This window comes from Antedon mediterranea, chromosome 5 (assembly GCF_964355755.1).
Source record: "Antedon mediterranea chromosome 5, ecAntMedi1.1, whole genome shotgun sequence".
NCBI lineage: Eukaryota > Metazoa > Echinodermata > Crinoidea > Comatulida > Antedonidae > Antedon > Antedon mediterranea.
Window position 1 is genome coordinate 16,073,250 of NC_092674.1, and position 26,028 is coordinate 16,099,277.

Here is a 26,028-nt window from a genome sequence, read left to right on the forward strand (position 1 = left end):
AGGTCTACGAAATGCAATAATGGGTGGTTCCGGAAAAACAGTCCTGAGACGTTTTGTGGACTGTAGAATGGGCAGATGTTTCTCAATAATAATCCGTAATGGAGGCAACATAGGGTTGTGACCAATGACACTCTGGTCGAATTTGGCTGACGTGGTTTGTACGTCAGTGTCGGACATCAAGGAATATCTTTTGCTTTTTTTTATAGCAGTTTCAATGTATTCCTTCTTGTAATTTCTATTCCGTAGATAACTATATTATATAGAAGTCGTTTTAGATTTATTTATTTATTTATTTAACAACATATTTAGGCCTATACAGAATTATACACAATCAAGTAGAAATATACATGGTTTACATTGTATTCTGTCGACAAAAACGGATACAAATTTAAATACTTATAACAATTACAATTAATAATAACAACAAAAAATATAAACTGGAAGTTACGGTAAATGTTATAAAAAGATGAGAGAGTTATAGACTATACAATAGAATATACAATTTGTTAGCATTACTCTGTAATGTGATATATATGATTTAACATACATAATGTTCAGTTTATTAGTAGTATGAAATATGTGTTACAATAATATTAAAGAGGATACAAAAACAGAATATTACGAAGAAAAAAAAGATAGAAGATGTAACAAAAATTGAATTGAAAAAAAATGAATGAATAAAGATGGCGCTTAACCACGAAAGATAAAAAATAAGATAAGCCTAATATCAAATTGAATGAAGTTAAGTTAAAATAGAATACCGCCAGTATTGGTATGCAACAAAATCTGTGTAGTGTAAATGTGACATTTTCTTTTCTTTTTACTGTTGTGTGTTTTTGTTATGGGTTGTGATCTCTGGGCAATCAATTCAAATTGCGCAGAAAATTTCGAACAGCGCATGATAATTTTCAGTGTTTGATAAATTAAAGCTTATATAGGCTAAAATCTGTATAATTTATTTTTAACAATACAGGTAAAAGAGTCAAATGTTAAAATTGGGCAAAGATTTCTTTGCGCCGTGCGCCATTTCAAATTACACAATGTTAATAACAACAACTAATAATAATACTAATACTAATACTACAGTACTACTAATAATAATTTAAAAAATAATCATTTGCATAATTTAATTGTACTAGTTTCTCTCATGCGTTATGATATTCACAGCTTTTTGTATTCGCGCCATTGTGCAGCTGCTGTGTGCATTTACAATTTGTCAACAGAGGGCATACCATTTATAAGATGATAATGATGTTCTTTCTGGCGTGTGTACTGTGATTTGTGACTCATGATTTAATTATCGAACCGAGAGTTGTATCATGAAGGTGTTTATTCAACGGCGACAAATACCATAAAAGAAGGTCTACAATCTAAGAAACAGTGTATTATTTCTGTTGGCCGTTACAGAAAAAATAAGGTGATAAGTATTTATAGGAATTAACTTCCACAGTGCTAATGACGTATGTGCACCAACACCTATGGCCAGGATAAAATAAAGGTAATGTATACTAAAATCAGTCGTCATAACCATCTCGTCATTTATTAATGTATTAATAATGTTTATTACCCATTAGGCCTAACTAGTATGTGTATACAAACATAAAAACATGGGAGACTTATCGACATGACACTCAACTCAAACAAAACCTGACATTTTACTTACTTAATATTAATAATAGTATTATAAAATTACCATAAATGACGGTAATTGTGTACGACGCCGATCTGTAGGCACTACTTTAAAAACAAACATATTTTGCGTGATTAGATTATTTATAAATCAAACGTAGGTCAAACAACTATCGATAAATATTTGTGTACATTATATCTTGCTGTATGTGTAGATAGACCTATACCATAAATACAATTTGATTAGGCCTACATACTCGTTTTATGTTCTTTGTTGTTTTGTTTATACTAAAACTAAAACCTGCTCAGATTTATTCACGGTGTTGATAATTGACACGGCGTAGATATTATGGTAATTTAAGATCGTGCATTATGGATAGAGTATTATTATTATTATATATTCCTACATTATTATAATACGCTTATCATTAAATTGAGCTTTGTACGCTCGAAAAATAGGCCTCATTTTGCATAGGATACGATAGGCCTACCGTGCAGTATAATCTGAATGATTAAATCTGGAAAGATCCGAAGTAAAGAGGGCGGATGGGGGAGGGGGAGGGTTGTTATAAATTATTATTATTCAAGTCTCAATTACCTGCACAATTCTAGCGATAAGTCTTTCACCTGAATTATTTATTCATTTGTTGCTTTAGTCACCGGTAAATGATTGTTGTTATAAGCATATTCACTATAGACACAGTCTAGATACTGGTTGGTTTTAGAAGATTGTTTACATAAACAATTTCACACACCATTTTCTATAAAAACACGTTCTTTTGTTGATAGAATACGATAGGCCTGCTGATTTCACGCACCATAATATAATATCAATGGCTATTAATTAACGTGCAGCTGCTAAGATCGCAACACGTGCGCAGTTGTTGTTGTTCTGCTAATCAAAACGTACAAATGGAAATTAATAGTTAGGCAGAGCAGTAGGTCTACATAATATCTAATGTTGAAAGCCTGGCGAAGGTTTCAATAATTATGAGTTTTATAGGATTAGGTAGGTAGGCCTAATCCGTAGATGTTAACCCGACCACCACATCAAAATAAAAAAACCACGAATGTTATACAGTAACCACTACCCAACTGTCATTAATTACCAACTTAACCACTAACGTAGTAAACTTCATTCATAATACAACCACACGTAGGCCTAATGACAGTTTTAAATTATTGTTTTGTATATTTTTTCATCATTTATGGCGGACTGTCCGCTCGTACATTCATTTCTTGAATACACTTGGACAAAGGTTCTATATATGTATCATGATAGTTTTACTTTAAACTTTGCCTTCATGTTGTCACCTGCCTGATGTCCCTTTATCCGCCATATATATTTGTCTTAACATTCAAGTATGTTTAATGTAAAACTTTAGTAAGTAATTTGAGCAATTACACAATTTGGAAACTTAGAACAGCGATTTTAATAACCAACATTTTCAAACCAGCACAAAAGAATCAATATATAGGCCTATAATGTAACTTTAATTTCGGGCCTGTTTCTGCTGAGAGGCTAGAAAATTCGATCATATTGCGAATACGTTAATTTACTTGTTAGGAGAAATGGGACAATTTTGAATTGATTATGGTGTAAATATGAGTTCTATAATTTCTGATGTCTTTGGCTGCAAGGTTATGACCACGTGGATGCCAATTTGTTGATGAAAACAAACAGAAATGCAATTAGGAAGAGCGATATATTTACATATATCCAGTACCGTATGATTTGATATATTTCCCCCTGAAAAAAATAATTTGTTAAAATGTTTTGTTGAATATGCAATTCTAATCACATTATATTAGTTATGCCTATTCACTTTGACCAAAAATTAGATGGAAAACAAATATTTAGGCCTACCTATAAAAATAGTAATTTAAAGCAAAAAAAAAAAAGGAAAAATTGGGCTGCCAGCCAATGGTTTTTTCGGTTGAATTTAACCGTTTATTTGGTTTTTTTTATAAGTGAAAACAATTATTTTCGTTTTTTTTTTCTTTGAAAGTGATTAACTTTATTAAAACTACAAAATGGCCGCCTGTTCATAGTCTGATTGTATTAATCTTTATTTTTCATGTTTTGGGGTACAATGCATCTGTCAAAAAAACACTGAATTTTTCATTCGCCTTTTTGCTCCCTCAAAAAAAAATCTAGGTCGTTATGTGAATCAGCAATTTAGCGGACGAGAACTAAATAATATTGGCTAGCATCAAGTACCTACACTTATCGGATTAGTTATAGAGCTGTACAAATTGACTTCATCACACTGTCTGTCAGGTATGTATAAATTCTGGATCATGATTTATTAATACCACATATAAAATGCAATAACCGATAATATTCTGGAAGAGACCACATTATGTGCATGTTTATAACGATTGCACTCAGGCTTCTTTGTAATTTACAGTTCACGATTGGCTGTTGTCAGTTTGCCAATTTACCGGTGCCTACTCCATATAATTATAGCATAATATTATCAACAGCAATCCGATATACTGCCACAGCTCTGTTTCCGTGTATTCATACGGTTCCGAGCTTTTTGTATATAATTTAATCTCCAGTACGTATTATTTCTTACAAGTAACAATGGATAAACATAAAGGTAAGGAACTTTATAATATCTGTCGAAGTATATTAGATTCGTCAGGTGGGCCTCGCCTCAAAAGTAAATCCTGATTACAATACAAGTTAGACTATCAAAAAATTGGTGGCGACCATACTGTCATGTTGGGAAATACGTGAAAGTGTAAGTATTTGACTGGGCCTATCCCCCACCCTATGTGCAAGTAACTTAAAATAATAAATGGCATAATTCTGTAGATAAAAAATGTTCAGTTAATATTTTGTATAGTATTCAAATTTCAAATTATCGTAATTTTGAATTATAAAATAATAGTAAGTACCGTATAAATAAACTTGGCAATGATAGAATTATGGACACTGAAATAATTATAAAAGCTGCCTTCCCAATTCACGAACAGATAAGAACGGAACACACCCATCATTTCTAGCAGATATCTGTTTAAAACCGGCTTATTATTCTGAGAAATTAAAAATTGTAAACAAAAGTGTAATAATCTAGAAGGAAATGGGTATGAGTTGCAATAAAGGAGTCGGCCTGTAGGCCAATGGTACATATAACCATTTAACCATTATCATTTTCATAACATAGTATGAAAATGCACATGCAGTACATTATAGGCTAACTAAACACGAATGATTTGCAATTTCATTTCATTTCATAGTAACTTTTTAAAAAAGGGATAATAAACGCAGCTGGTGAACGCAGAGAATATTCTTTGCTAACAAATAAAAGCAAAACTAACTAAGTTATAAACAGAGTCTGTGTCGGTGTGTGGTTCTTACTAATATTTCTTGTCGACTCGAGCTACTGTTTTATTAGGGAGAATTGATATCAAAACAAATATCATGAAATCCATATGGCATATTGAATACAGCTTAACATTTGTACTATTTTAATTTCACTTGCAGACCTAGTCTAACAAGACCCGGATCCCCATTTAAACCTTGGAAACTTATAGCCCCACCATATATTATAATTAACATGAATTACAGTCGGAATTCAGTGCATTTTAACACTTAATTTTTCTACTGGATTCATAAAAGCCAAACAACATGACAACCCTTAATTTTTATTATTATTCTTTGAGAAGCCAAACTTTATTTATTCTGTGCTCCCTAGCGCCTATACTAGTTCTAACGCGTCTACGTAAAAATGAATAGACAACATACTAATTTCGGTAATAGACCTTTTCTAGCAAAATGTTCATGAATATAAATAACTTGCTCATACAGTCATATCGAAACACACTCAAGAACGATGTAATGTCCGGTGAAATAAATCTAGGCCTACTACTAAATCAGTATTGGTTAAAGCGTTCAAATTGTCCTTAAGTATCGTTTCCGTTGTATAGTTTTGTTCCTTCCTTAAATTATACCCACGCCTGGCATACCACACGATTGTTTTCAAGATTCTATATGAGCTGTCAAACTATTTATATTTTTCCTGTTTAATACATTGGTGGACTAAGATATCGTTATTCAGTGTTCTAAAAGGTAAATTTATTCAAATTCATTTTAGACGGCCCTTAATGTGAATAACGTTTAATAATTATCAATACTAAAGGGTGAGCTCGCTCCCCCTCTAGGAAGTGTAGACGATGGTTCTCGGAATGATAATGTTCTCCTTGCACGTTTTCTGTCGGTTACCATTATTGAAAATGCTTGACATTCGTAAAACTAAACTACTTTGTTTCACAGTGTTTTAGTAAATTAATAACATTTTAAAGTATAGTGTTTATTGTTTGGTAGGGCCCTATGGGAAGGCGGAGTTCATTTGAGGGAGGTGCTTATTCGAGGGATATATGTTAAATTTTCTACTTTTAATAATATGGTAACATTTATAATCAAATGAAATCCTCTAATAGATATGAAAAGTGGTAAAAAGGAATAACAAATGCTTTGTAAATTGTAGATAACGGTGCGATGAATTCTACTACAAATAGTATAATTGTGTTATTATAAATGTGGATGGACGTTTATTAGATAGTTGGGTTGGGGGGTGGGGGACTATTATTCAAAGTGATGTTTTATTGGAGAGGCGTTTATTCAAATAAATACCATCCTAATAATTATTAATAAGGCGGAGTTCATTTGAGGGAGGTGCTTATTCGAGGGATATATGTTATTGTGCTCGCCTATGTCAGAATTAACCATAATTTATATATAGATCAGATCGTCAATCGCACAGCAAAGACGGTAATCTTCTCCGGCACAATTTAATAAACAGATCTTTTAAACAAATATGAAGCATGCAATGTAATTTTAGTAAGTAATGTTTTATAGTGTGCAATGGTATACTTAATTTGTTGACGGAATTCATAATGTATACGATAGTCAGAGAAGCTTATAACAGTAAAAAATAGAGATTACTTTGTTGATAATAGCTCTCTGACACCATGGTAATCAGCACTACTTCTCGTAGGCCTACTCTTCAACACATATCACATTTATGCTCCTTCATAATGATACATCCTGTAAGCCTGACTTGAATTTTAGAGTTTGCCATAGCGGTTTTTGTAATCTCACAAATGTATTTACCCTTGCCGTTTTACAAATCACATACCACTGTACGGTTTAGAGTTTTGTCCTTTTAATACAATGTGCAGGCCTACAGTGTTATTTTAGTGTTCTTATTATGTCTTACATGGCCTAAGGTACGTTACGTAACGAAACAGGACGACGCGTGATCGATCTGTTACTAGTGTACATTTTGATTTATACATGCCTAAAGTTTGATTCACAGTAGGAAGAAACAACGTCAGTAAGAAAATGTACCAGCGAAAGATCATTCGAGCTATCCCTTTCATTCACTTTCTTCATCTTTCAAGCTCACCGATAATTCTTTGGAAATGAAACTCAATATAAAATTAACAATAAATCTCTAATTTATTTTTAGAAAAGAAAAACCTTCCGAAGATTAATAAACTTCATCATGGAGTCAACAAGCGAGTCTTCGGCTGCTGAGGACACAGGAGCCCCTTATTCTCTATTATCAGTTGCATCAGAGTACCCATCAGATATATCTAATTCGCTTCAAGAATCGTCACCTGAATCGGTAGCATCACTTGATTCACCTAGGTCTTCTTGGCGATCAGCAAACCCAACAAACCGCCTTCTAATGCCTTCATCTTGCCTCGGCGAGGATTTTATCAATATTGACCATGCCGATAAGGTATTGGAAATGTTTCGAATTTGTAAAAATGAACAAAGGGGAACAGATTTAATTATAAAAATAAATTCGTTTGAAGTTCACTGCCACAGAGTGGTCTTATCCTCGGTCAGTAGCTACTTTTTTGATATTTTAACTTGTTCAACACAAAAGGTACGCAACGAATACATAGAACTAAGTGGCATTGACCCAGAAGTTCTGTTTTCATTGATTGATTACGCGTATACTGCAGAGTTAACACTACCTAAAAAGAAAATACAAGCACTTTATGAAGCCGCAAATATATTGCAATTTAGTTCAGTTGTCGACGCCTGTCGCAAACATCTTGGACGATATCGTAAACGTTCAACATCACGATCTCGCACAGTATCGTCAGAAACTACGAGAGGCAGAGCGCGAACACCTGAAGGTAGAAGATTGCTTGAAAAGAAAGATTTGTCTGTTCATCATGGAGTAGAATCACAATTAAAGAAACGATCTGCATCCGCAAGCCGACTTAATAGTCTTTCTCATCCGAAACAGGACATAACAGTCCCTAAAATAAACGATAAGCCAAAGAGATGGTCTTCTAATACAAAACTTTATGATTCGTCACAACAAAACATTTGTAATCAGTTGAAAGGAAATCAACGAACATCTTCACATTCACGATTAAATTATTCATCGAATTCAGGCGTCAACACAAACAATATTAGACGTAATTCATTGAAGCCAAGGGACAAATTTCGTCGGAGAGACGGGATGTCAGTTGCGGCGAAATCTGCACAAGTTCGAGATAAAAAATATGTGAATTCTGTCGTGAATTCAGATCGTGAACTAACAGAAAACACACCAACAATGGTAGACGCATCATCTCAAACGGAAACTAAATGTAAATGTGGAGATTCGCCAAGAACAGTTTCACCGGGTAGTTTTGATTCTGGATTTCGCTCTGATAGTGCATTAAGTGTTGCTAGTTTGCCAAGAGAAAACGTCAATACGGTACAATACAAATCACACACTGCTGAAAGTGATTCCGATGATAATGTATTTGAAAATAACAATAAGGTCAAAACTAATAAAAATCCAAAGATATGTGTGAGTTCTAGCGATAAAGAAGGGGAGACCTTTGTCGGTCATCATCGACGTATATTTCAAAGTAACGCAATAGCGGAGGAATTTTCGTTTTCTGATCCAAATCATGCTAGAAAATTGCTCCGAGGCCTAAATCGACTTCGAAACGAAGAGTTATTCACAGAAGTCATGGTACGGTTCAGTTCAACAAAACTCATGTGTCATCGGATTATGCTAGAATCTTTCAGTCCTTTTTTTGCTAAACTATTTGAACCGGAAAAGTATGGGGCTGGCATTTTGGAAGTAAATATTCCGAAACTTAAACCAGACATTTTTCGAAAACTTCTTACGTTTTTATATACGGGTAAAATAAACTTAGTTGCAAGGGATTGTGTGAATGTATTTAAGGTATCTAAGAAATTTGGATTGGAAGATGTGTGTGACGCTTGCCGTATGTTTGTTTTCCCAGATGGACGAATAACAAAAAGCAGAGAAAATTTATTAACTTCCAGTATGGAATCATTGTTAATTAGGTAACTTCACGTAATATTAGTAGGCCTACATAGGTTAAATACCGATTTTGACATTGTATGAAATGGTTGAACAGAAGACACTATACTGTAAGGCGACATTAATTTTAGTTTTAAAAAACAATTTTGCTAGCGTCGTAAGTGCCTCTTAAAGCAATACGCAGCTTACAACAGTGAGTGAGTTGAGGCAATGGATGATGAATAATCTTTATGTTAACTGACGCCACAATACAGTGACGTGATATCGTGTGCTTTATAAAGGGTAACCCTCTGGCTGCGCTGAAGGTTTGCTTTTTGGCGATGGATCAGCGCAATTTTCATCCTTTAAACAAGTGCAATATCAGGGGAATTGCAATTTTCTTAACTTAACCACTGAAAGTTGTGGACTTTTGCGTTGGTCGGGCCACAGTTTGGTCTCGGGCACAGGCAACCGTAATTTCATGCCGCATAAAAAAGTCTGCGAAATGCATGCTGCTGTAAATCTTTAATTGTTTTATCGTGCCTTTCATCTATCTCTTGACTCGGCGTCAAGGATAATATCTATTTTCAAAATACATAAGGCAGCGGCCCGAGGTATAAAAATATTAATCTATACAAATTTGATACAATATTAATATAGTGTTTTTGTGTTTAATCGGCCCAAAGAGGAAGAACAAATCGGCACAACAATTCTTTGGAACATACTCAGCATAGTTTACAGTGAATATATAGATGTAGTAACTTTTATTGTGGGATTCGAACTTTTTAACAAACGCCCTCGATAGGGTACCATGTAAACGCCCTCGATAGGGTACCATGTAAACGCCCTCGATAGGGTACCATGTAAACGCCCTCGATAGGGTACCATGTAAACGCCCTCGATAGGGTACCATGTAAACGCACGAGGCTCCTCAGTTTACGCAAACCAGCTTTTTAGTTTTATTATTCTTGGTTTTGTTTGTTTGTTTGTTTGTTTTTACTGATTTTCCACACAAAATGAATATGATAATTAGGTAACAATAAACATATATATATATACAAGAAAGATGTGTGGCTGGTGGGCAAATAGGTTCAAAGAACTTTAAGGCTTACCCACCAGAAAAGATACAATAAACATTATCAAGTATAACGAGTAATTAATACATAGTAAAAAATAATGTAATTGGTTTTGGATATGTTAAGAATTAATTTATTGCATTTTAACCAGTTTGATATGTTACAAAGTTCATTGTTCATGATATTAAATAAAGTGTTAAGATTAGAATGTGAATAAAATATGTTAGTATCATCGGCAAAAAGAATAAATTTGAGTATTCTAGAGCTGGAGGGTATGTCGTTAACGAAAATAGAAAATAAAAGTGGGCCTAAGATTGAGCCTTGGGGAACTCCACATGTAATAAGTGAGTAACTAGAAGTAAAGGAATTGACAGAGGTAAATTGGTAACGATTAGATAGATAACTTGTAATGAGTTGGAGAGGAAGGCCTCTGACTCCATAATGTCTAAGTTTATATAGAAGGATATCATGGTTAATGGTGTCAAATGCCTTTGACAAGTCAAGGAAAAGTCCAATAGTAAATTTATCATTACTTAGGGCTTTAGTTATATTATCATAAATGTCTAATAAAGCAAGATCCGTTGAGAAGTTTTTCCTAAATCCATACTGATGTTCAAATAATATATTGTGCTTGTTAAAAAAGGACGAGAATCTAATATAAATTAAGCGCTCAAGAATTTTGGAAAAAACAAGAAGTAAGGAAATTGGTCTATAGTTACTAAAATGATGAACATCATCTTTTTTATAAATCGGAAAACCCTTAGCAATTTTTAGTAAATCAGGGAAAATACCAGTTTGTAAACAACTATTAAAAATATGGGTAAGTGGTTTGCATATGGAGTAAGAAATATATTTGATAATTTTGTTTGAAAAACCATCGAAACCAGGGCATTTTTTATTTTGGAGGCCATAAATCATTTTCAGTAACCGGGGTTAAAAAAAGAGAATTGTTCAATGGTTGTGAAAAGAGAGGTAGTAAAATCAGTATTATTATTGATAGTTGATGTTTTAATATTGTTGACAAGTTTAGGGCCAATGTTAATAAAGTAGTCATTAAATTTAGAGGTAATTTGTTGAGGATCTAAAATTTTAGAATTGTTGTGTAAAAAATACGAGGGCAGAGGTTTTTTAGAATTTTTTCCCAGTACATTATTGATTGTTTGCCAAGTTTTTTGAATATCGTGTTTATAAAGATTAAATTTATCAGAAAAATATTTTTTTTTTATTATACGAAGTAAATTGGTAATTTTGTTCCTATGTTGAGTATACTTATCTCTGTCCTTATGTTTACCAGATTTAAGGTATTTTTTATATAGTTTGTTTCTGGTATCGATGGATTTTATTAGCCCATGGGTTATCCATGGCTTTGTAGTTTCTTTAAGGAGGTTACGTTTATGTCGAACAGTTTTAATACTATCATTGTAGAGGGTGCTAAATCTATCATGAAAACTGTTATAAGCGTGGTTGGGATCATTGTCTATGTTATATATATAAGACCAATCTTCATCTAATAAACTGTTGTTTAGTGATGAGATAGAATTATTCGTCTCACATTTCAAATAAATGTATTTGGACGTAGTGTTTAAAGTTGGAGAAGATGATATGGACTTTTGAATTAAAGAAAAAACTGGGAAATGATCAGAATTATCAGAATAAAATATGCCGGTACAAATATTGTCTGATATATTATTGGTAAAGATATTATCAATTAGAGTTGCGGTTGATCTAGTTACCCTAGTGGGTCTTGTCGTTAATGGAAAGAAGTTGGATTGAAATAGGGAGTTAATAAAATCTAATCTTGTGGAGTTAATCATTAATCATTCATCATTAATCATTTGTTACTGAATAACCAAACTTTAATGTTAAATTTAAATTATTAATAGTTCTATTCTATGTTATATTTTGCAACAGTTAGATTGCATATTATTATTACGATGCGTTAAACTCTATGTTGTAACAGATGTGTAAGGTTTGTTTTACCATAATACCATGTTGAAAGAAATAATATGAAGTGTACGCACGCACATTGCGTCTGCTGCTGTCATACGTACTTATACATACTTATTATAAGCGTAAGTTTAAACTTATATAAAAAGGTGTCGCTTAATGTTAACAATGTGTATTAAAATATACTTTTGTAATATATGTGAAGGTACACAGGAAAGTGAAGGTACAAATTGTATGTAGCAGTTATATACTGTAGTAATATTATAGAATACGAGTGTCATATATAGGCGCCTATACACAGATCAATATTGAAACTCAATCTAATTAGTTCTCCTTGTTCAGTTTGTAATACAACATATTGATCACAAGTGGGGTTAATTAATATAAACATTACAATAATATAATATAGTACAACAATAATAATACAATATTTGAGAAAACCCATTTAAGCACAAGAGAGAAAAGGCAGGAATTAGCCGCAGCATTGCTGAAATTGCAAAAGTAGTTTTATCAGCTTAGTTGAGCGCTAACAGTCAGCCTAAGCTGGTTGCTCCCTGGGGGCTGCGAAAATTGTAAGTTACAGAACAGTAAAATAAATTTTTGTTTTGGCAATATAGTATTGCTAAAAAAGCTAAAAAAAAGCAAACTTTGTTGAAAAAATTGTTACTCGATTTGACTAAAGACATAATTAAAATAGCAATACTACTGAAATGGCAAAAATAGCAATAGTAAAGCGAAATGTAGCTTTAATAATGACAAAAATAGCATTAGCAGCTAATAAAGTGTAGAATAGCTGATTTAAAGCAAAACATAACCACAATTGTGTTGCTCCACAAAAACCAATCAATTGGGTTTTGAAACCCGTTTTTTTTTAAATCAGAAAAACTTGGGGTTTTTTTTTATCAGAGGGCCATTTCTAGTGCTGGAGAATAAAACCTTTTTCTTGCCATCACAAACAGGCCCAACGGGTACATTTGTGTTGATAAGAAAGCACCGAACTAAAGGACTGGATTGAAAATAGCCAAGAAGAAGGCAGTAACGGCGTTCCATAATCAGTATCCATTCGTTGTGAATTAATATCGTGTACGTGGTGTGTGTGTGTGTCGTCACACTTTACGCCATTTTGATCGATTTAAGTGTCGGTGTTTTACTCTTCATTTTGTGGTACAACCAAGAGCACTCTGCTATAATTATCAATAAGAATTGCTTGATTTAAAAAAAATGAAAATAAAGGTGCTGATAGTTGCTATATGGATGTTGGTGGCATTTGATAAATCCTTGATACAAGGGTTTTATTTGCCAGGCCTTGCACCGGTTGGCTTTTGTGAGAAGGAGACTCAGGAATGCAAGGTGGGTACGGTCGGTGTGAAAAGGCTATTGTATAGGCCTAGCTAGGGCCTATAGGCTATAGACTATAATACTGGGAATAGGTAGGAGACCTAACACTCAGTATACTAGGTCTGCATAGCTGGGCTAGGCCTACGCGCTACTATGTACCAACAATACATTAATATTAATACTAGGCCTAGCCTAATAATAGCCTTAGCTTAGCTAGGTTTAGGGCCTAAAACTAATAGGCTAGGCCTAGCTAGTAGTAGGGGCCTGCCAGTGCATGACCATGTAGAAGATTTTCGTTGAATGAAGGGCGCTAGTTCCGTTTCGCACCTGTTATTATTTCGAGTTTTGCCTTCGACTCCAAACTAGTTAAGTAACTTATTGTGAATACCACACCCACACCTAATAAAATTGGGCCTCATTTATAACTTAGTAGGGATCAGGTGCCGTTTTCGGCCACCTCGACTTGTATGGACTATACCATTATAAAAATAGGGGTGGACTGTCCCATTTATTAATTGAGTGTGTTAAAATACTTTTTCTTTTGTTTTTCTTGTTGTTTCAGCAACAAAGGGAAAACAACTACGCCCTGCATGCTGTAGAATTAATTTCAGTTTTCAAGTTAATGCAGTATACTATGGCTCTTTATTTCTATATAATTTTTACAGATTTATAGATACAGAAAGTAGGCCTATATAATTTATAAAGAAAGTTTTTATTCCAGTTACAAATAAAAAATATAATTTACCTAACGATAACACAGTAGTACATTTAATAAAGATGACAGTAGTATATTTATCACATACTGATTATTAGGTAATCAGTAAAACAAATAAACATTATAATTTTGTCAATGAATCTGTACCATTTTGTTCCCAGAAAACACAGCGTTTGACATTGCATGTTTTTAGGTTTGGTCTTTCTAAAATGTTTTAAACAAGTTTTTAAACGTTTCTGTGTAGAAATACATGTTCTAATTGAACAACGTTTGCATCAAAACGTTATAATAGCGAATGCAAAACGGAGCTGATAATGTCGCCATGAAGAGGATTGATTGGTGTCTTCCAATATAGCATGGAAAACATCGGCAAGCCGTTAGCTGTAGAACGAGTCAAGCATTTGCATACTAGACAAACCAATTACTTTCCCCGCTCTACCCAGCACCTTCTCAATTCGGTCTTTATCCCCTTACATTTCCTTACTGATATTCCCAGCCCAGTATACAATATGCCCAAATAGAACATCACTGATTAGTAAAACATAAACATTCTATAGTACAAATATCCTACTTTACCCCAAAGAACCGAGTTTCCTCAAGCAGTACAGCCTTGTAATTAACTTCTTAACTACCATCATGTCCACCCATTTAGCTTTAGTCAAACACTACTGCCAGATACTTATAATTGTTAACAATCTCTACTTCCTTTACTTTAATTAATGTATACTGTCAGACCAATTATGTTTTCGAAAATCAATCCTTATTTCTTTCGTTTTATTTATGTTTAATTCAAGAAAATAAAAAATATGATTTATCTACCGATAGGATTGGGCCGATTAGAATGCATTTGCCAACATTCTTTTACATATTTCACAACATTATAGAGTTTAGGTAATTTAACCGATTGTAATGTAGTATTTAGGATAGTTTAATATCGATTGTACTGTAGTATTTAGGATGTTTTAATTCCGATTGTATTGTAGTATTTAAGATTTTCTAATTTCGAATCCGATTGTACTAAAATTTAAAGTGTTTAAATCCAGATAGGAATAACATAGGCCTAGTATTTAATATGCTTTAATTTTTATTATACTGTAGTGTTTAGTTTAGTTTTTATATATAATAAGTAAGTATACCTACTTATATAGTTTTTATTTATTTATTCATAGGAATCACCTTTATATCGGTGTCACACACATTTATCAGTTAATGGTGCATCCAATTTAGGCCTACAGACAAAATTACAAATAACATAAGCCACAAAGTTCTAAATACTAATACATAACATCAAAACAAAATGTAAACTAATTAATTAATTAGATCTGTATGAAAATACATAATACGTAAATTGTACAATATATATAACTACAAAAATAAAAAAAGAACAACAAAAATACAGGATAGGCCTAAGAAATAAATAAAACTTACAGATACATCCTCATAGAGATGTCTGTAGCTTGTTTACTATATTAATCAATTTGTTGAGAGAGGTAATGCTGATAACATTGTAGATCTAGTAACCCATGCTTTCATTAAATATTTTTTACAATAAAAATCAAAGATTTTTCCTAATGTTTCATTTTCAGTGAATAAATTGTCTAGCATAAAGTGGTGTTTTAATTCCTAAGGTCCACAATTAAAATTATCCCGGTACATACTTAATTATTGTCTAACAGAGTTTAATGAAGGACATTTAAATAAAAAATGGTTTACTGTTTCTTTTTCGTTAGTACTGTACACATCTTACATAATCCTGTGTTATGATTTGACCAGGATTGTCTACGACCCTCAAGATCTAGAGAGTTTGATCTTTCTTTAAATTTTAAATTGATACTCTTAAAATTAGTTTTATCTAACAAATATTGTTCAAGGTTTGGTTCCTTTATACATAGTATATTCTGTTAACGTTGTTTTGCATGGAATTTCGTTTTGCTTTGGGCCTTTGAAAACCACTCGTTATGATCAACTTGTTTATTATTTTTCCTAAATGGCTTTATCCAGTTAGTAGATGGTTCTTCATTGAATTTGTCTATAAAATTTGTTTTATTTAAAATATCTTTAGTTAATATAGTAATTGTTACAAAATCTTGGCATTCCCTATAACACAGTACCTAATAATAACATGCCTTATAAAAAGTACATGCATTGCTAGTTTTTGATGTTCTGTATTGTTCCTTGTAGTTTGTACTGTAGGTTACATAACAGAACAATTGTATTGTCTTCCCATTCAATAGACACCCTTCTCTACATAAAACATAATACACCACACCCCTATCATAATAATGGTATAGTCCATATAAGTCGAGGTGGCCGAAAACGGCACCTGATCCGTTTATTTTGCTTTCCCAGGACCTAAAAAGCATTTGTCACATAATTAACCATTACTTTTTTTAGAGACAGAAATTAAAAAAGAAAAATAATGCCAAGCAAGGACTTTTTTTTTTCAAATATGTTATTTTATCAAATTAGTGTTACAACTTACTTTAGCGGAGTATGGATTATTATGCATATTTTAGAAATATTTATGAAAATTATTATAAATGTTTAATTTATCTTTGACTACCAAATGCAAAAAATTGCTAAATAATTCATAATAAATCTATATCTTTTCATCAGAACTTATTTCTTCTCTTCAAAATAAGACCAAACTTGACCATTATGAATGAATGGTTTTGAAACTATTAATAAATTAGTAGACGATATGGGGCCTTCAGTAGGCCTTTCGGGAGCGGCCCCGAGAGCGTCGTCGCCGCTGTTCATTCAACCTGGAAACATCCTGAAAGCGACTTGGAATTCGCCATTCTCACGCGCGCCAGCGTTTATCGGGTGCTTATTCCGCTGTCTCAGATGTGAGCTTGCAGGAAATTAAACGTTCAAGAAACTTATCAAACCAAAACAAGTTTGGTATCAAAATATTTGTCAAAGGTTAGGCTTCAAACTCACATTTGCGCAAAGTTTGAAACAATATTTCATGCCTATAATGGCATGCATCTGACATGTCAAGGTTCATATTACAACAAAGGTAGACAACATGGCGCGGCCCTCGTGAGGACATGGCCACGTCTTTTCTCTGGTAGAAAAATCAAATTTTTACATAGAAATATGAGGATTTAGACACTGTAACTGATAAATAATCTTTATTTACAGTATTATATATTTATTGTATACAAGCTTCAAAATAGTGATTATTACAATTCATGAATTTAAAGGATTTATTTGTTACTTTTTCTGTGATTCTCTATCGTAAAAGTACTTATGAGGTGTGATATTCAGGATGAAGTTCCTTAACAAATTTGGAGTAGAAATAAAATACAGGTGCGAAACAGAACTAGCGCCAGTGTATATGATCAAATCAGTACCTAGTCGTAATAATAATATTCAATAGATTTATTGTCACATAATAAGGTGTTTCTGTTTGTTGTTTGTGTAGTGTTTCTCTTTCTATAGCAGAGCCTATCCTATTTTAGCCCTGTTTGTACTGTACTGTAGCTATCCTAAAAAAGTAATGTAGGCCTAGGATACAAAAATATAATCAAAACCGTACATCATAAATTTACACATTGAGGTTACCTATGTTAATGATACAGTAATTACACGTTTTGTGTAGGCCTACAGTATAGGGCCACTTACTGTACACATACTGTACAGTACTGTAGGCCTCGTAACAGAGGCCTACAGTACCTAGTAATCCTAACCTAATAATAATATTCAATAGATTTTATTGTCGCATAATAAATATAAAATGATTTGGTTCTTTATTACATTACAATCATTAAAACATCGATAAAACCATTAATAAAACAGATTTAAAACACAAGAATATCAAAAAGGTTAATTATCAAAATTGTTGATTTAAAGTAGAATTTATTTGATATTGTTTAAATTATGCCTTATTCTTAATTTTTTTTTTTTCAGAATCTCATTAAAATGTTTGTCAACCGTCTTGACTCGGTGGAGAGTGTAATACCTTACGAATATGATAAGTAAGTGGTTTTTTTTTATGCTCATTCTATGTCAACCAGAACTCCTTGCTCGACTGTCAATTTTACAAGGTTGAACTTGATTCAAGTTCAAACTTGTAATTCTAATAGTAGGTATCCCAATGAAAGCGTACAGAGGGGTATCACTTTTGAAATATTAAAAAAATTTGAATAAGTAGTATGACTTTGATGGTAAATAAATCGTGTTCACTCTTAATTAATACTTAAAAAATTTATATTGTTTGAAAGTACTTGTTTTCTATGTATAAGTGTGTTTACAATTAAAATTAATGAAGTAGTTGCCGAGAAAATGCGATTTTAAAACGGTTCTAAAATCCTGTCGAGCCGATTTCCGCGCGTTGAAAACCTCATCGGAAAATCCCCATCAGTTTTCAAAATACGATCGCACGATTACCATTGAAGCTAGCGGATTAATTTTTGTTGTATGTTATCAGTAGGTATCCCAATGAAAGCGCACAGAGGGGTATCACTTTTGAAATATTGACGAAATTCGAAAAAGTAGTATGACTTTGATGTTAAATAAATCGTATTCAGTCTTAATTAATACTTACAAAATTTATATTGTTTGAAAGTACTTGTTTTAATCTATGTATAAGTGTGTTTATAATTAAAATTAATGAATTAGTTGCCGAGAAAATGCGATTTTAAAACGGTTCTAAAATCCCGTCGAGCCGATTTCCGCGCGTTGAAAACCTCATCGGAAAATCCCCATCAGTTTTCAAAACACGATCGCACGATTACCATTGGAGCTAGCGGATTAATTTTTGTTGTATGTTATCAGGCTTTAAATAAGCTTTAATTTGATACGAAAATCGTCTTCTATAAATAGGTTTTTCGTAACGAAAAGTCAATTTTTGTGACAAAAATCCAATTTTGATTCACCGTTTATGGAAAAATATTTTGGTATTAAATTATAGCTAAATCTACATTGAAATCGATAAAACATAGTTTACAAACGTATTGTGCATGGTAATTGAGCGAACTACATTTTAAAATGGTGCATGAGGCGTAAATCCCGTTCAAAATTTTAAAGATCCAACCATTATAATCCGGTTAATATTGTAGTGAGTAAAATATTGTACTCTAAAATACGCGCGTGTTTGTTGTGGCGTTTTCCGTTAAATACATTAATGCACCCTATCAGCGAATGGTACGTTCCATATTTTGAACACTTTGTTTAGTTTTCCTCGCTCGAGTTCGACCGGCTCGACGCGAGATGTGTGACAGCAGCGATGTCGGAGATTGACATGTCCTTTTCCGTCGTAGAATATCTGGTTTTACACATTAATTTAACAACTTAAAATTGATGTAATGTGCGGAAGATTTATTATGCAAGTATACAATGCAAATGCGTTAGGTTAAAATGTACCGAGGAAATTTATTAAGCTAATTTACCAACGTTACATTTGACTCTGTATACGGCGGCCGAAAGTCATTAACTGCGACCGAAATACTTTAACGGAGCGACTACTGATCGCGAGTAAGCCGTGACTTGGCCTAAACTTTAGCTCCGTATTTGGGTGTTTCCATAAATTAAGGGGCCAGTGGGTATTTTAGTATTGGTGATAGTTAGTTTGCTGTTTACTCTAAATTGGTAATAGTTATTTAAAAAATGATTTTATCATATGATAGAACAATAATATGGGTTAATACTATTACATGTTGGAAAAAAAAAATTGCAAAAAAAAACGATTTTTAAAAAAAATATATCGTGGTGTCTAGCTCATTTTATTAAAATATGTGTGACATTTAAATACACTGACATATCAGAGTTTAAAAAATATACTACAGCAATAGTTATTTTGTATTTATTTATCATCACAATAGAGTACAAAGCAACGTTAAATATAAGCTAATTACAATTTCCCACGATTTTTTGTTTTCCACACAACGGTCCGCGACGTCCAGCATCACAACGTAACATTTCGTGTCTCACTTTGTTACGTTGTTAGTACGATCTTTATTAGTGAACAGACACAAGAAGTACCACTATAATGACGAAAATCGAATTACATTCACTACAACAGATCACTGAAATTTACCTTACACAATGTTCTACAAAATGGCGATTTTATTTAGTCAGTTACAGACGAAAAACTATTTTTTTAGAACATTTCGTGTCTCGTATAATCGTTACGTAGTTATTCATAGACCATCGGTGGTGAACGCCGCGAGAGCTATTTCTGAAGTTGAAGGTCACGTGATTCAAGAAGCAGGCGAACTAAAGTCTCGGCGAAAAAATCATCGCTAGGATCCGCGCTAATTTCGAGTTACAGCGGTAGAGACTTTTCGTGTCCCTCTGTTACGTTGTTTCAACTGTTACGTTGTAAATAACTTCTACGCGCTTCATTGCATGTAAGTTTTGTGTATTTTTATTTTGTAAGTTTTTAGAATTTAGAAAATAGTGGGTTATAATGAAAAATACAAGAAAATTAAACGCCAAAACTATCTTCGTACTCTACGTCAACATCATAGTCAAAAACTGGGTGTCGTATACACAATGAGACACGGTTACGTTGGTAGTTTGTTGATACTATATAGTTGATATTTGTTTTAATGTGGTAGGAATGTTGTTTATCTCATAGCAGCTTCATAATGTATACCCAATGAACAGATATGTCTATAATTGATTAATATTTAACAAATTAATGAGCAAAATTGCAAAACATTTTCCACTAGGCAGGTTACAGCGTAACATCGTAGAAGATACGCCGTGTCTTGTTACGTAGTGTACTAGACCTTATACTGGTGTAGTATTTTGCAAATAATTAGCAATTAGTTACCATAAAATCTTTAAATTTTACATTATGTGTTTGCTATTTGGTTATTGCTTCTATATGACACAGAAAAATAAAAAGTTATTTAATTATTGTCACAAGAAATAGGGATAAAAGTCCATAGTTTACAACCACTTTCAGAATAAAAACAAATTCGTCGTTTTTGACTATTCTATTTGTTACAGTAGGAAAAAAAAGAATTGTATTTGGTTCATTTCAGTTATAATAAAAAACATATTACACAAAATAATGTGTAATATTAGTACATAATTTTGTTTATTTATTTAACGTTGCTATTCGACAAGATAAAATATGAATTAAATGTTTACTATAATATACATTTAAAATACCCTCCACTATAGTGAGCGAGTCCAAGCAACTTGGTTGTCGCGTATGCGCGCCTATCATATTTGGGCGATTTCACTTGATGTGTAGGGAATATTTAACTTGTTTCAATTACAATCTACGGAAGATATACTAAGGTTTTATAAATTTAATAATAATTAATAACTTTATTTAAATTGATAAAAACAATTACATATAATATAAACGCAAGGCTGTGGATAACAATTTATTATGAACGAAATCAAATCAAAACAACAAAGAACAATAGGTTCTCCTAATAGTAATAGGATAGTATTACCACGTGCTTGGGCAATGAACTCTGCTCCACATTGCGATAAGTTTATTTTTAGCTGGCTCGGCGACTCCGAAGCTGAAAGGGGTGACTGGTATTTCTACAGGTCTGTACGATAATTATTAAGGGTTTTCCGAAATATCACGTGCTTGGCTAATGAGCTCTCCTCCACATTGAGATCGCGTTTATTTTTTAGCTGACTCGGCGACTCCGGCGGTATTTCTACAGCGAGAGTGTATATACTCCATGTACGATGATTATTAATAGGGTTTTCCGAAACACCACGTGCTTGGCTAATAAAATTCTCCTCCAAATTGAGATCGCGTTTATTTTTAGCTGTTCAGTTTGATGGACCTTTATTTTTTAATTTTTATTGAAAACCAACGTGATTGCTGGCTCGGCGACTCCCGGTGCTCAAATTGGGTGACTGGTATTATTTCGGTCATGGTTCGGTGAACCTTTATTTTGTTGGCCAAAACCCACACGCTTGCTTCGTCGGCTCCCTACAAAGAGATCGCGCTTAGTTTAATGGGGAACCTTTATTTACTCTTCGTTTTAAATATATTCCATAGACTTCAACATTATAACTAGTCTACTGTTTTCCCGATGTGGTTTAAAAACAATTATAAAAGAATGAGAAATAAAGTCAACAGACATTTTACAACATTTAAAAATAATACGTAAAAAACATTTATACCCAGTATAACTAAGACAAAATTATCAGTAACATATTAATTTTATTTTAATAATAAAATGATAATAATAAATATTTGATGAATAAAATTAATATTTTAAACTAATAATCTGAAAAGAAAGCAATAGTTTTAGTCAAATCAATTTATGAGCATAACTCAAGAAAGACAAATATATACAGTGTTCATTTATTGTTTTATAATTAATAATAATAAATATTATAATCCATCAACATAAGATAAGAAAACACTTTCTTTAGTATAGTAGGCCTAACATATTTTATAATAATAATAGATATATTTATTTTTATTTAAATTGGTATAATTTATATTAAAAATACTTAATTAAATACTTTATATTTCTATATGATGATGAATCAAATTTAACCCAGATGGGCAAATCTAATGTTTCATTGTCATTTTTTTCATCTATACAGATCAGCAGTTTATCAACAATGTTACCGTTCCAATTGAGAACTGCATTTAACCCCAAAAATAGAGATGCCGCATCAACAAAAAGACCAACCAAAGAAACATCAGCCCACAGACGGTTCTCGAATATACAGTAATTTCAGCGTAAAAAAAAATTACATAACTGAAATTAAACTATTAAACAGGGTTACATCAGGTGGTTAAAATCAGCACTGAAACTACGAACCAACTTTATATACCATTGAGTAAACATTTTAGAAGTAATGCGCGATTTACCAAATTTTTCCCTCACGTAAATTTATATAGATTATACGTTTTAATGATTGAACAAGAGTGTTAATGCGAAGTATATCCAAATGTATTCTCAATGATTTTACTGTAAATGACTATTAATAGTATATTTTAGCAGTTTGTTGTGTGCAGTAGTAATTACAGTTGTCACACTTTAAAAATAATGTAGTAGTTCTTGTTGACTTATTTAAGTGAACTATTTGGTGTCTCTGTTACACGTGAAAACTTCAATTTTTTATTGCATGAATTATATTGTTTTATTGATTAAAAGATAGTATTTGATATACTATTTTTACCAGTTAATCAATTGTATGCAGTAGTAACCACATTTGTTACACTTTAAAAATGGCTGCATATCAAAACCATTTCATAAAACATTGTGACAAGTTAAAGTGAACATTTGGTGTCTCCGTTACACGTGAAATCTTCCATTTATATTTCATGAACCATATTGTTTTATTTCCACATGGAGGTATGATCCTGATTTGACTTGTTGCTAGTAAATGTATATACTTGAGGTATATTCTGTTCATTTCTGTATTGTTTACATGTAATTTTTAAACAGCAGTGACTTTACAAATCTTTTATATAGAAATTAAGTCAACTTTAACGGCTTTGCATAATTATTTCATAAGCTATTTTTTAAATTTGAAAAGGTGTGATTTAAATAATATTTTTCTGCATTGAAGATGTTCCCAAAAGCTATTTAAAAATCCAATTTAAACAGTTTTAGGTTATTAATAATAACTTATAAGAGGGGTAGATAATGTGATTTTGGTGTCTCCGTTACACGTGAAATTTGCTATGCATGTTGATGCTATATAATGCTGTTACATAGAGACAACAGATTTAATGTGTATTTTGCTTCTTTTTTTTAGTTCAAGTACATGATATACTATTTAGAATTGATTATTAGACTTAGAATGTCACACTTTGAAATTCTGACCCTAATGTCACACCTTGGCCCCTTTATTTATGGAAACACCCATTTCAATTTAATAACGTACTTAATGGTTAGAAATACGAAATGAAAACATTTTTTATAATGTTACTGTATATATACTATTAGGTATCCAAATGAAGCGGATTTTCGTTATGGCGATTTTAACACGTTCGTGAAATTTCAAAAAGTGACATGTCTTTGAAGTTAAAAATATACTATTTCTTATGTAGCCATGTGAATAAAATTTATATGTCTAGAAAGATCTTGTTTAAGATTTTATTTATATATATTTTTAATCTATGTTTATTTAATATTTTAATAGAAAACGAGAGTTAAAAAGGAGGTACAAAAGCCGGCGAGCCGAAATCCGCGCGCTAAAAATAACTTCGGAAAACACCTACCCATTTTCAAAACACGATCGCTCGGCGACCATAATAGGTGGTGGAGTAATGTTTGTTGCATGTTATCAGGCTTTCAATACTCTTTATTTTAATATGTAAATCGGTTATTATTATTATGTACATCCGCCTCAAATGTCAATTTTTCCGATAAAAATTAAATTTTTGCGTCTTTCTCATTATCAAAATCTGGGGAATTTAGTATTGAATTGAAGCTAATTTATATTTCTGTTTGATAAACTACATTGTTTTATTTGTCTTTGCGTGGTCGTCGTGCGAAGAGGCCAACAAGACCAACCACTTAAGAAAATAATCCCTATCGAAAATAAAAGTATTTACCATTTTCCTTGCAGGGGGATTCAGTTCTCAGCTTATTACTAAAATTACCGTCGCCCAGGCAATTTGCATGGTATGCATGTATTAGCGCGTTAAATTATGATTGGATACCCCCGCAGTGGACTGTTCCATTTTCGGAACTAGTCTTTCCTGCACACGAGGCATGGCGAAGAATGTCGCTTCTCATAGAATATTTGCTTCGAAACTTAAATTTTACCGATTTATTAAAGTATTTAATAAGTGGAGTATTTATCAAGCTACTATATAAAGCAAGTACCTTTGGAATAAATGGACCGAAGGAATTTAAGAAGCTCTAAATTTGCTATGCAGCGGCCGTAACCCATTCTATGTAGGCGGCCGAAAGGCGCTTTTGACAGGGTTGCCGTTATATGTATACGCTGTATCTTGGCCTAAACGTGATTCCGTATTTCAATTTAAAGTGCACCTTACGGTTAGAATATTTGAAAAGGAAATAAAATTAAACATATTAATATATACTATTGAAGTAATTACTTAGTTAAATTTTAAATTCGTCTGCTTTCCTCCCGATATTTCTTCGGCAGAATTTAGTGGTGTTAGGCTTTAGGCCTAGGGGTAGGCCTATATAAACTTAACTTGTAGGAGGCGCGGCCGAGTTTACGCCCGGAATGGAATCGAATGCATAATAAGCACGGGCTTAATTCTAATTTTTAGCTGTTTGAAAATCAATTAAAATAATATTTATGATTATAATTAAAAATTTAAATTCTAGAATTATAAAAAAAATGTATACTTACGAAAAATAATATTTAAAAAAAAGACACAATAGCCACACAGTTTTTTAACACAATATATATTTTATTACATTTTAACATTTTTTAACAATATTTATGTTGTATTTCAGAAATACCTACCCGTCAATATAAATAATCTCACTAAAATACACATTACATTCTATGCAATGCAAAAAAAAAGAAGTCAATTCATACACTGGTTCAAAAGTTACAAATCATTTAAAGACAGGAACTTTTTGAGCATTTTTTAGACATCTGGAAAAAATTAGCGCAAAAAGCCCTAAGACCAATTTTGGAGGGCGATATCTCAAAAAAAAATTTTGAGGACCCCCCCAAAAAAAATAGTCTTGTACAACTCTGTGGTATCTATGGGTTTAGCAAAAATTAGAACTTTCAAGTTATTAATATAAAAGTTATAACCCTTCAAAAATGGTTCCAAATATAATTGAAAAAAATGCCATTTTTCAACCAAAAATCATCGTTTTTTGGCAACTTCAACGGACGATAACTTTTGAATGGATAATCCGATTTCAATCATTTAAATTGCAAAAGTTTATGTTCAGTAAGTTCCTTTTGATTAACTGAAAGAAAAAGTACCATCATTAATTTGAAATTTTACATTGGGATACCTAATACTATTCAGGTAAACAATTAATTGTTTTAATTAACATTGATTATTTTAAATTAGTTTATTTTGACCCATTGTGTGTTTGCCTTAAAAAAGCATCTTAGCCCAGCTTAGATT

The 26,028-nt window shown here is 32.3% G+C and overlaps 2 protein-coding genes across 3 annotated transcripts in view; both read left to right on the forward strand.

Moving 5' to 3' along the window:
- The first annotated feature begins 1,316 nt into the window (after positions 1-1,316).
- On the forward strand, positions 1,317-12,513 carry LOC140049403 (uncharacterized). Of its 2 annotated transcripts, XM_072094276.1 has the most exons (3): positions 1,317-1,498; positions 3,788-3,910; positions 7,113-12,513. In XM_072094276.1, exon 3 carries the CDS (start codon positions 7,149-7,151, stop codon positions 8,973-8,975), a length of 1,827 nt encoding a protein of 608 aa, XP_071950377.1. In that variant the 5' UTR covers positions 1,317-1,498; positions 3,788-3,910; positions 7,113-7,148; the 3' UTR covers positions 8,976-12,513. The 2 variants fall into 2 exon arrangements, with proteins under 2 accessions (XP_071950377.1, XP_071950378.1); XM_072094277.1 differs by lacking the exon at positions 1,317-1,498 and having other exon boundaries at positions 3,566-3,910.
- Positions 12,514-13,072: 559 nt separating this feature from the next.
- The window catches only part of LOC140050227 (transmembrane 9 superfamily member 2-like), a 31,503-nt gene continuing 18,547 nt past the window's right edge, over positions 13,073-26,028 (forward strand). Inside the window, exons 1-2 of the mRNA XM_072095331.1 lie at positions 13,073-13,300; positions 17,919-17,986. Coding sequence (XP_071951432.1) covers positions 13,172-13,300; positions 17,919-17,986 — 197 coding nt within the window. The 5' untranslated portion in view covers positions 13,073-13,171. The remainder of the gene's footprint in view (positions 13,301-17,918; positions 17,987-26,028) is intronic.

Bases quoted from the DNA above. Each gene is read 5' to 3' on its own strand.
- LOC140049403 (XM_072094276.1), top strand. From the start codon at position 7,149: ATGGAGTCAACAAGCGAGTCTTCGGCTGCTGAGGACACAGGAGCCCCT.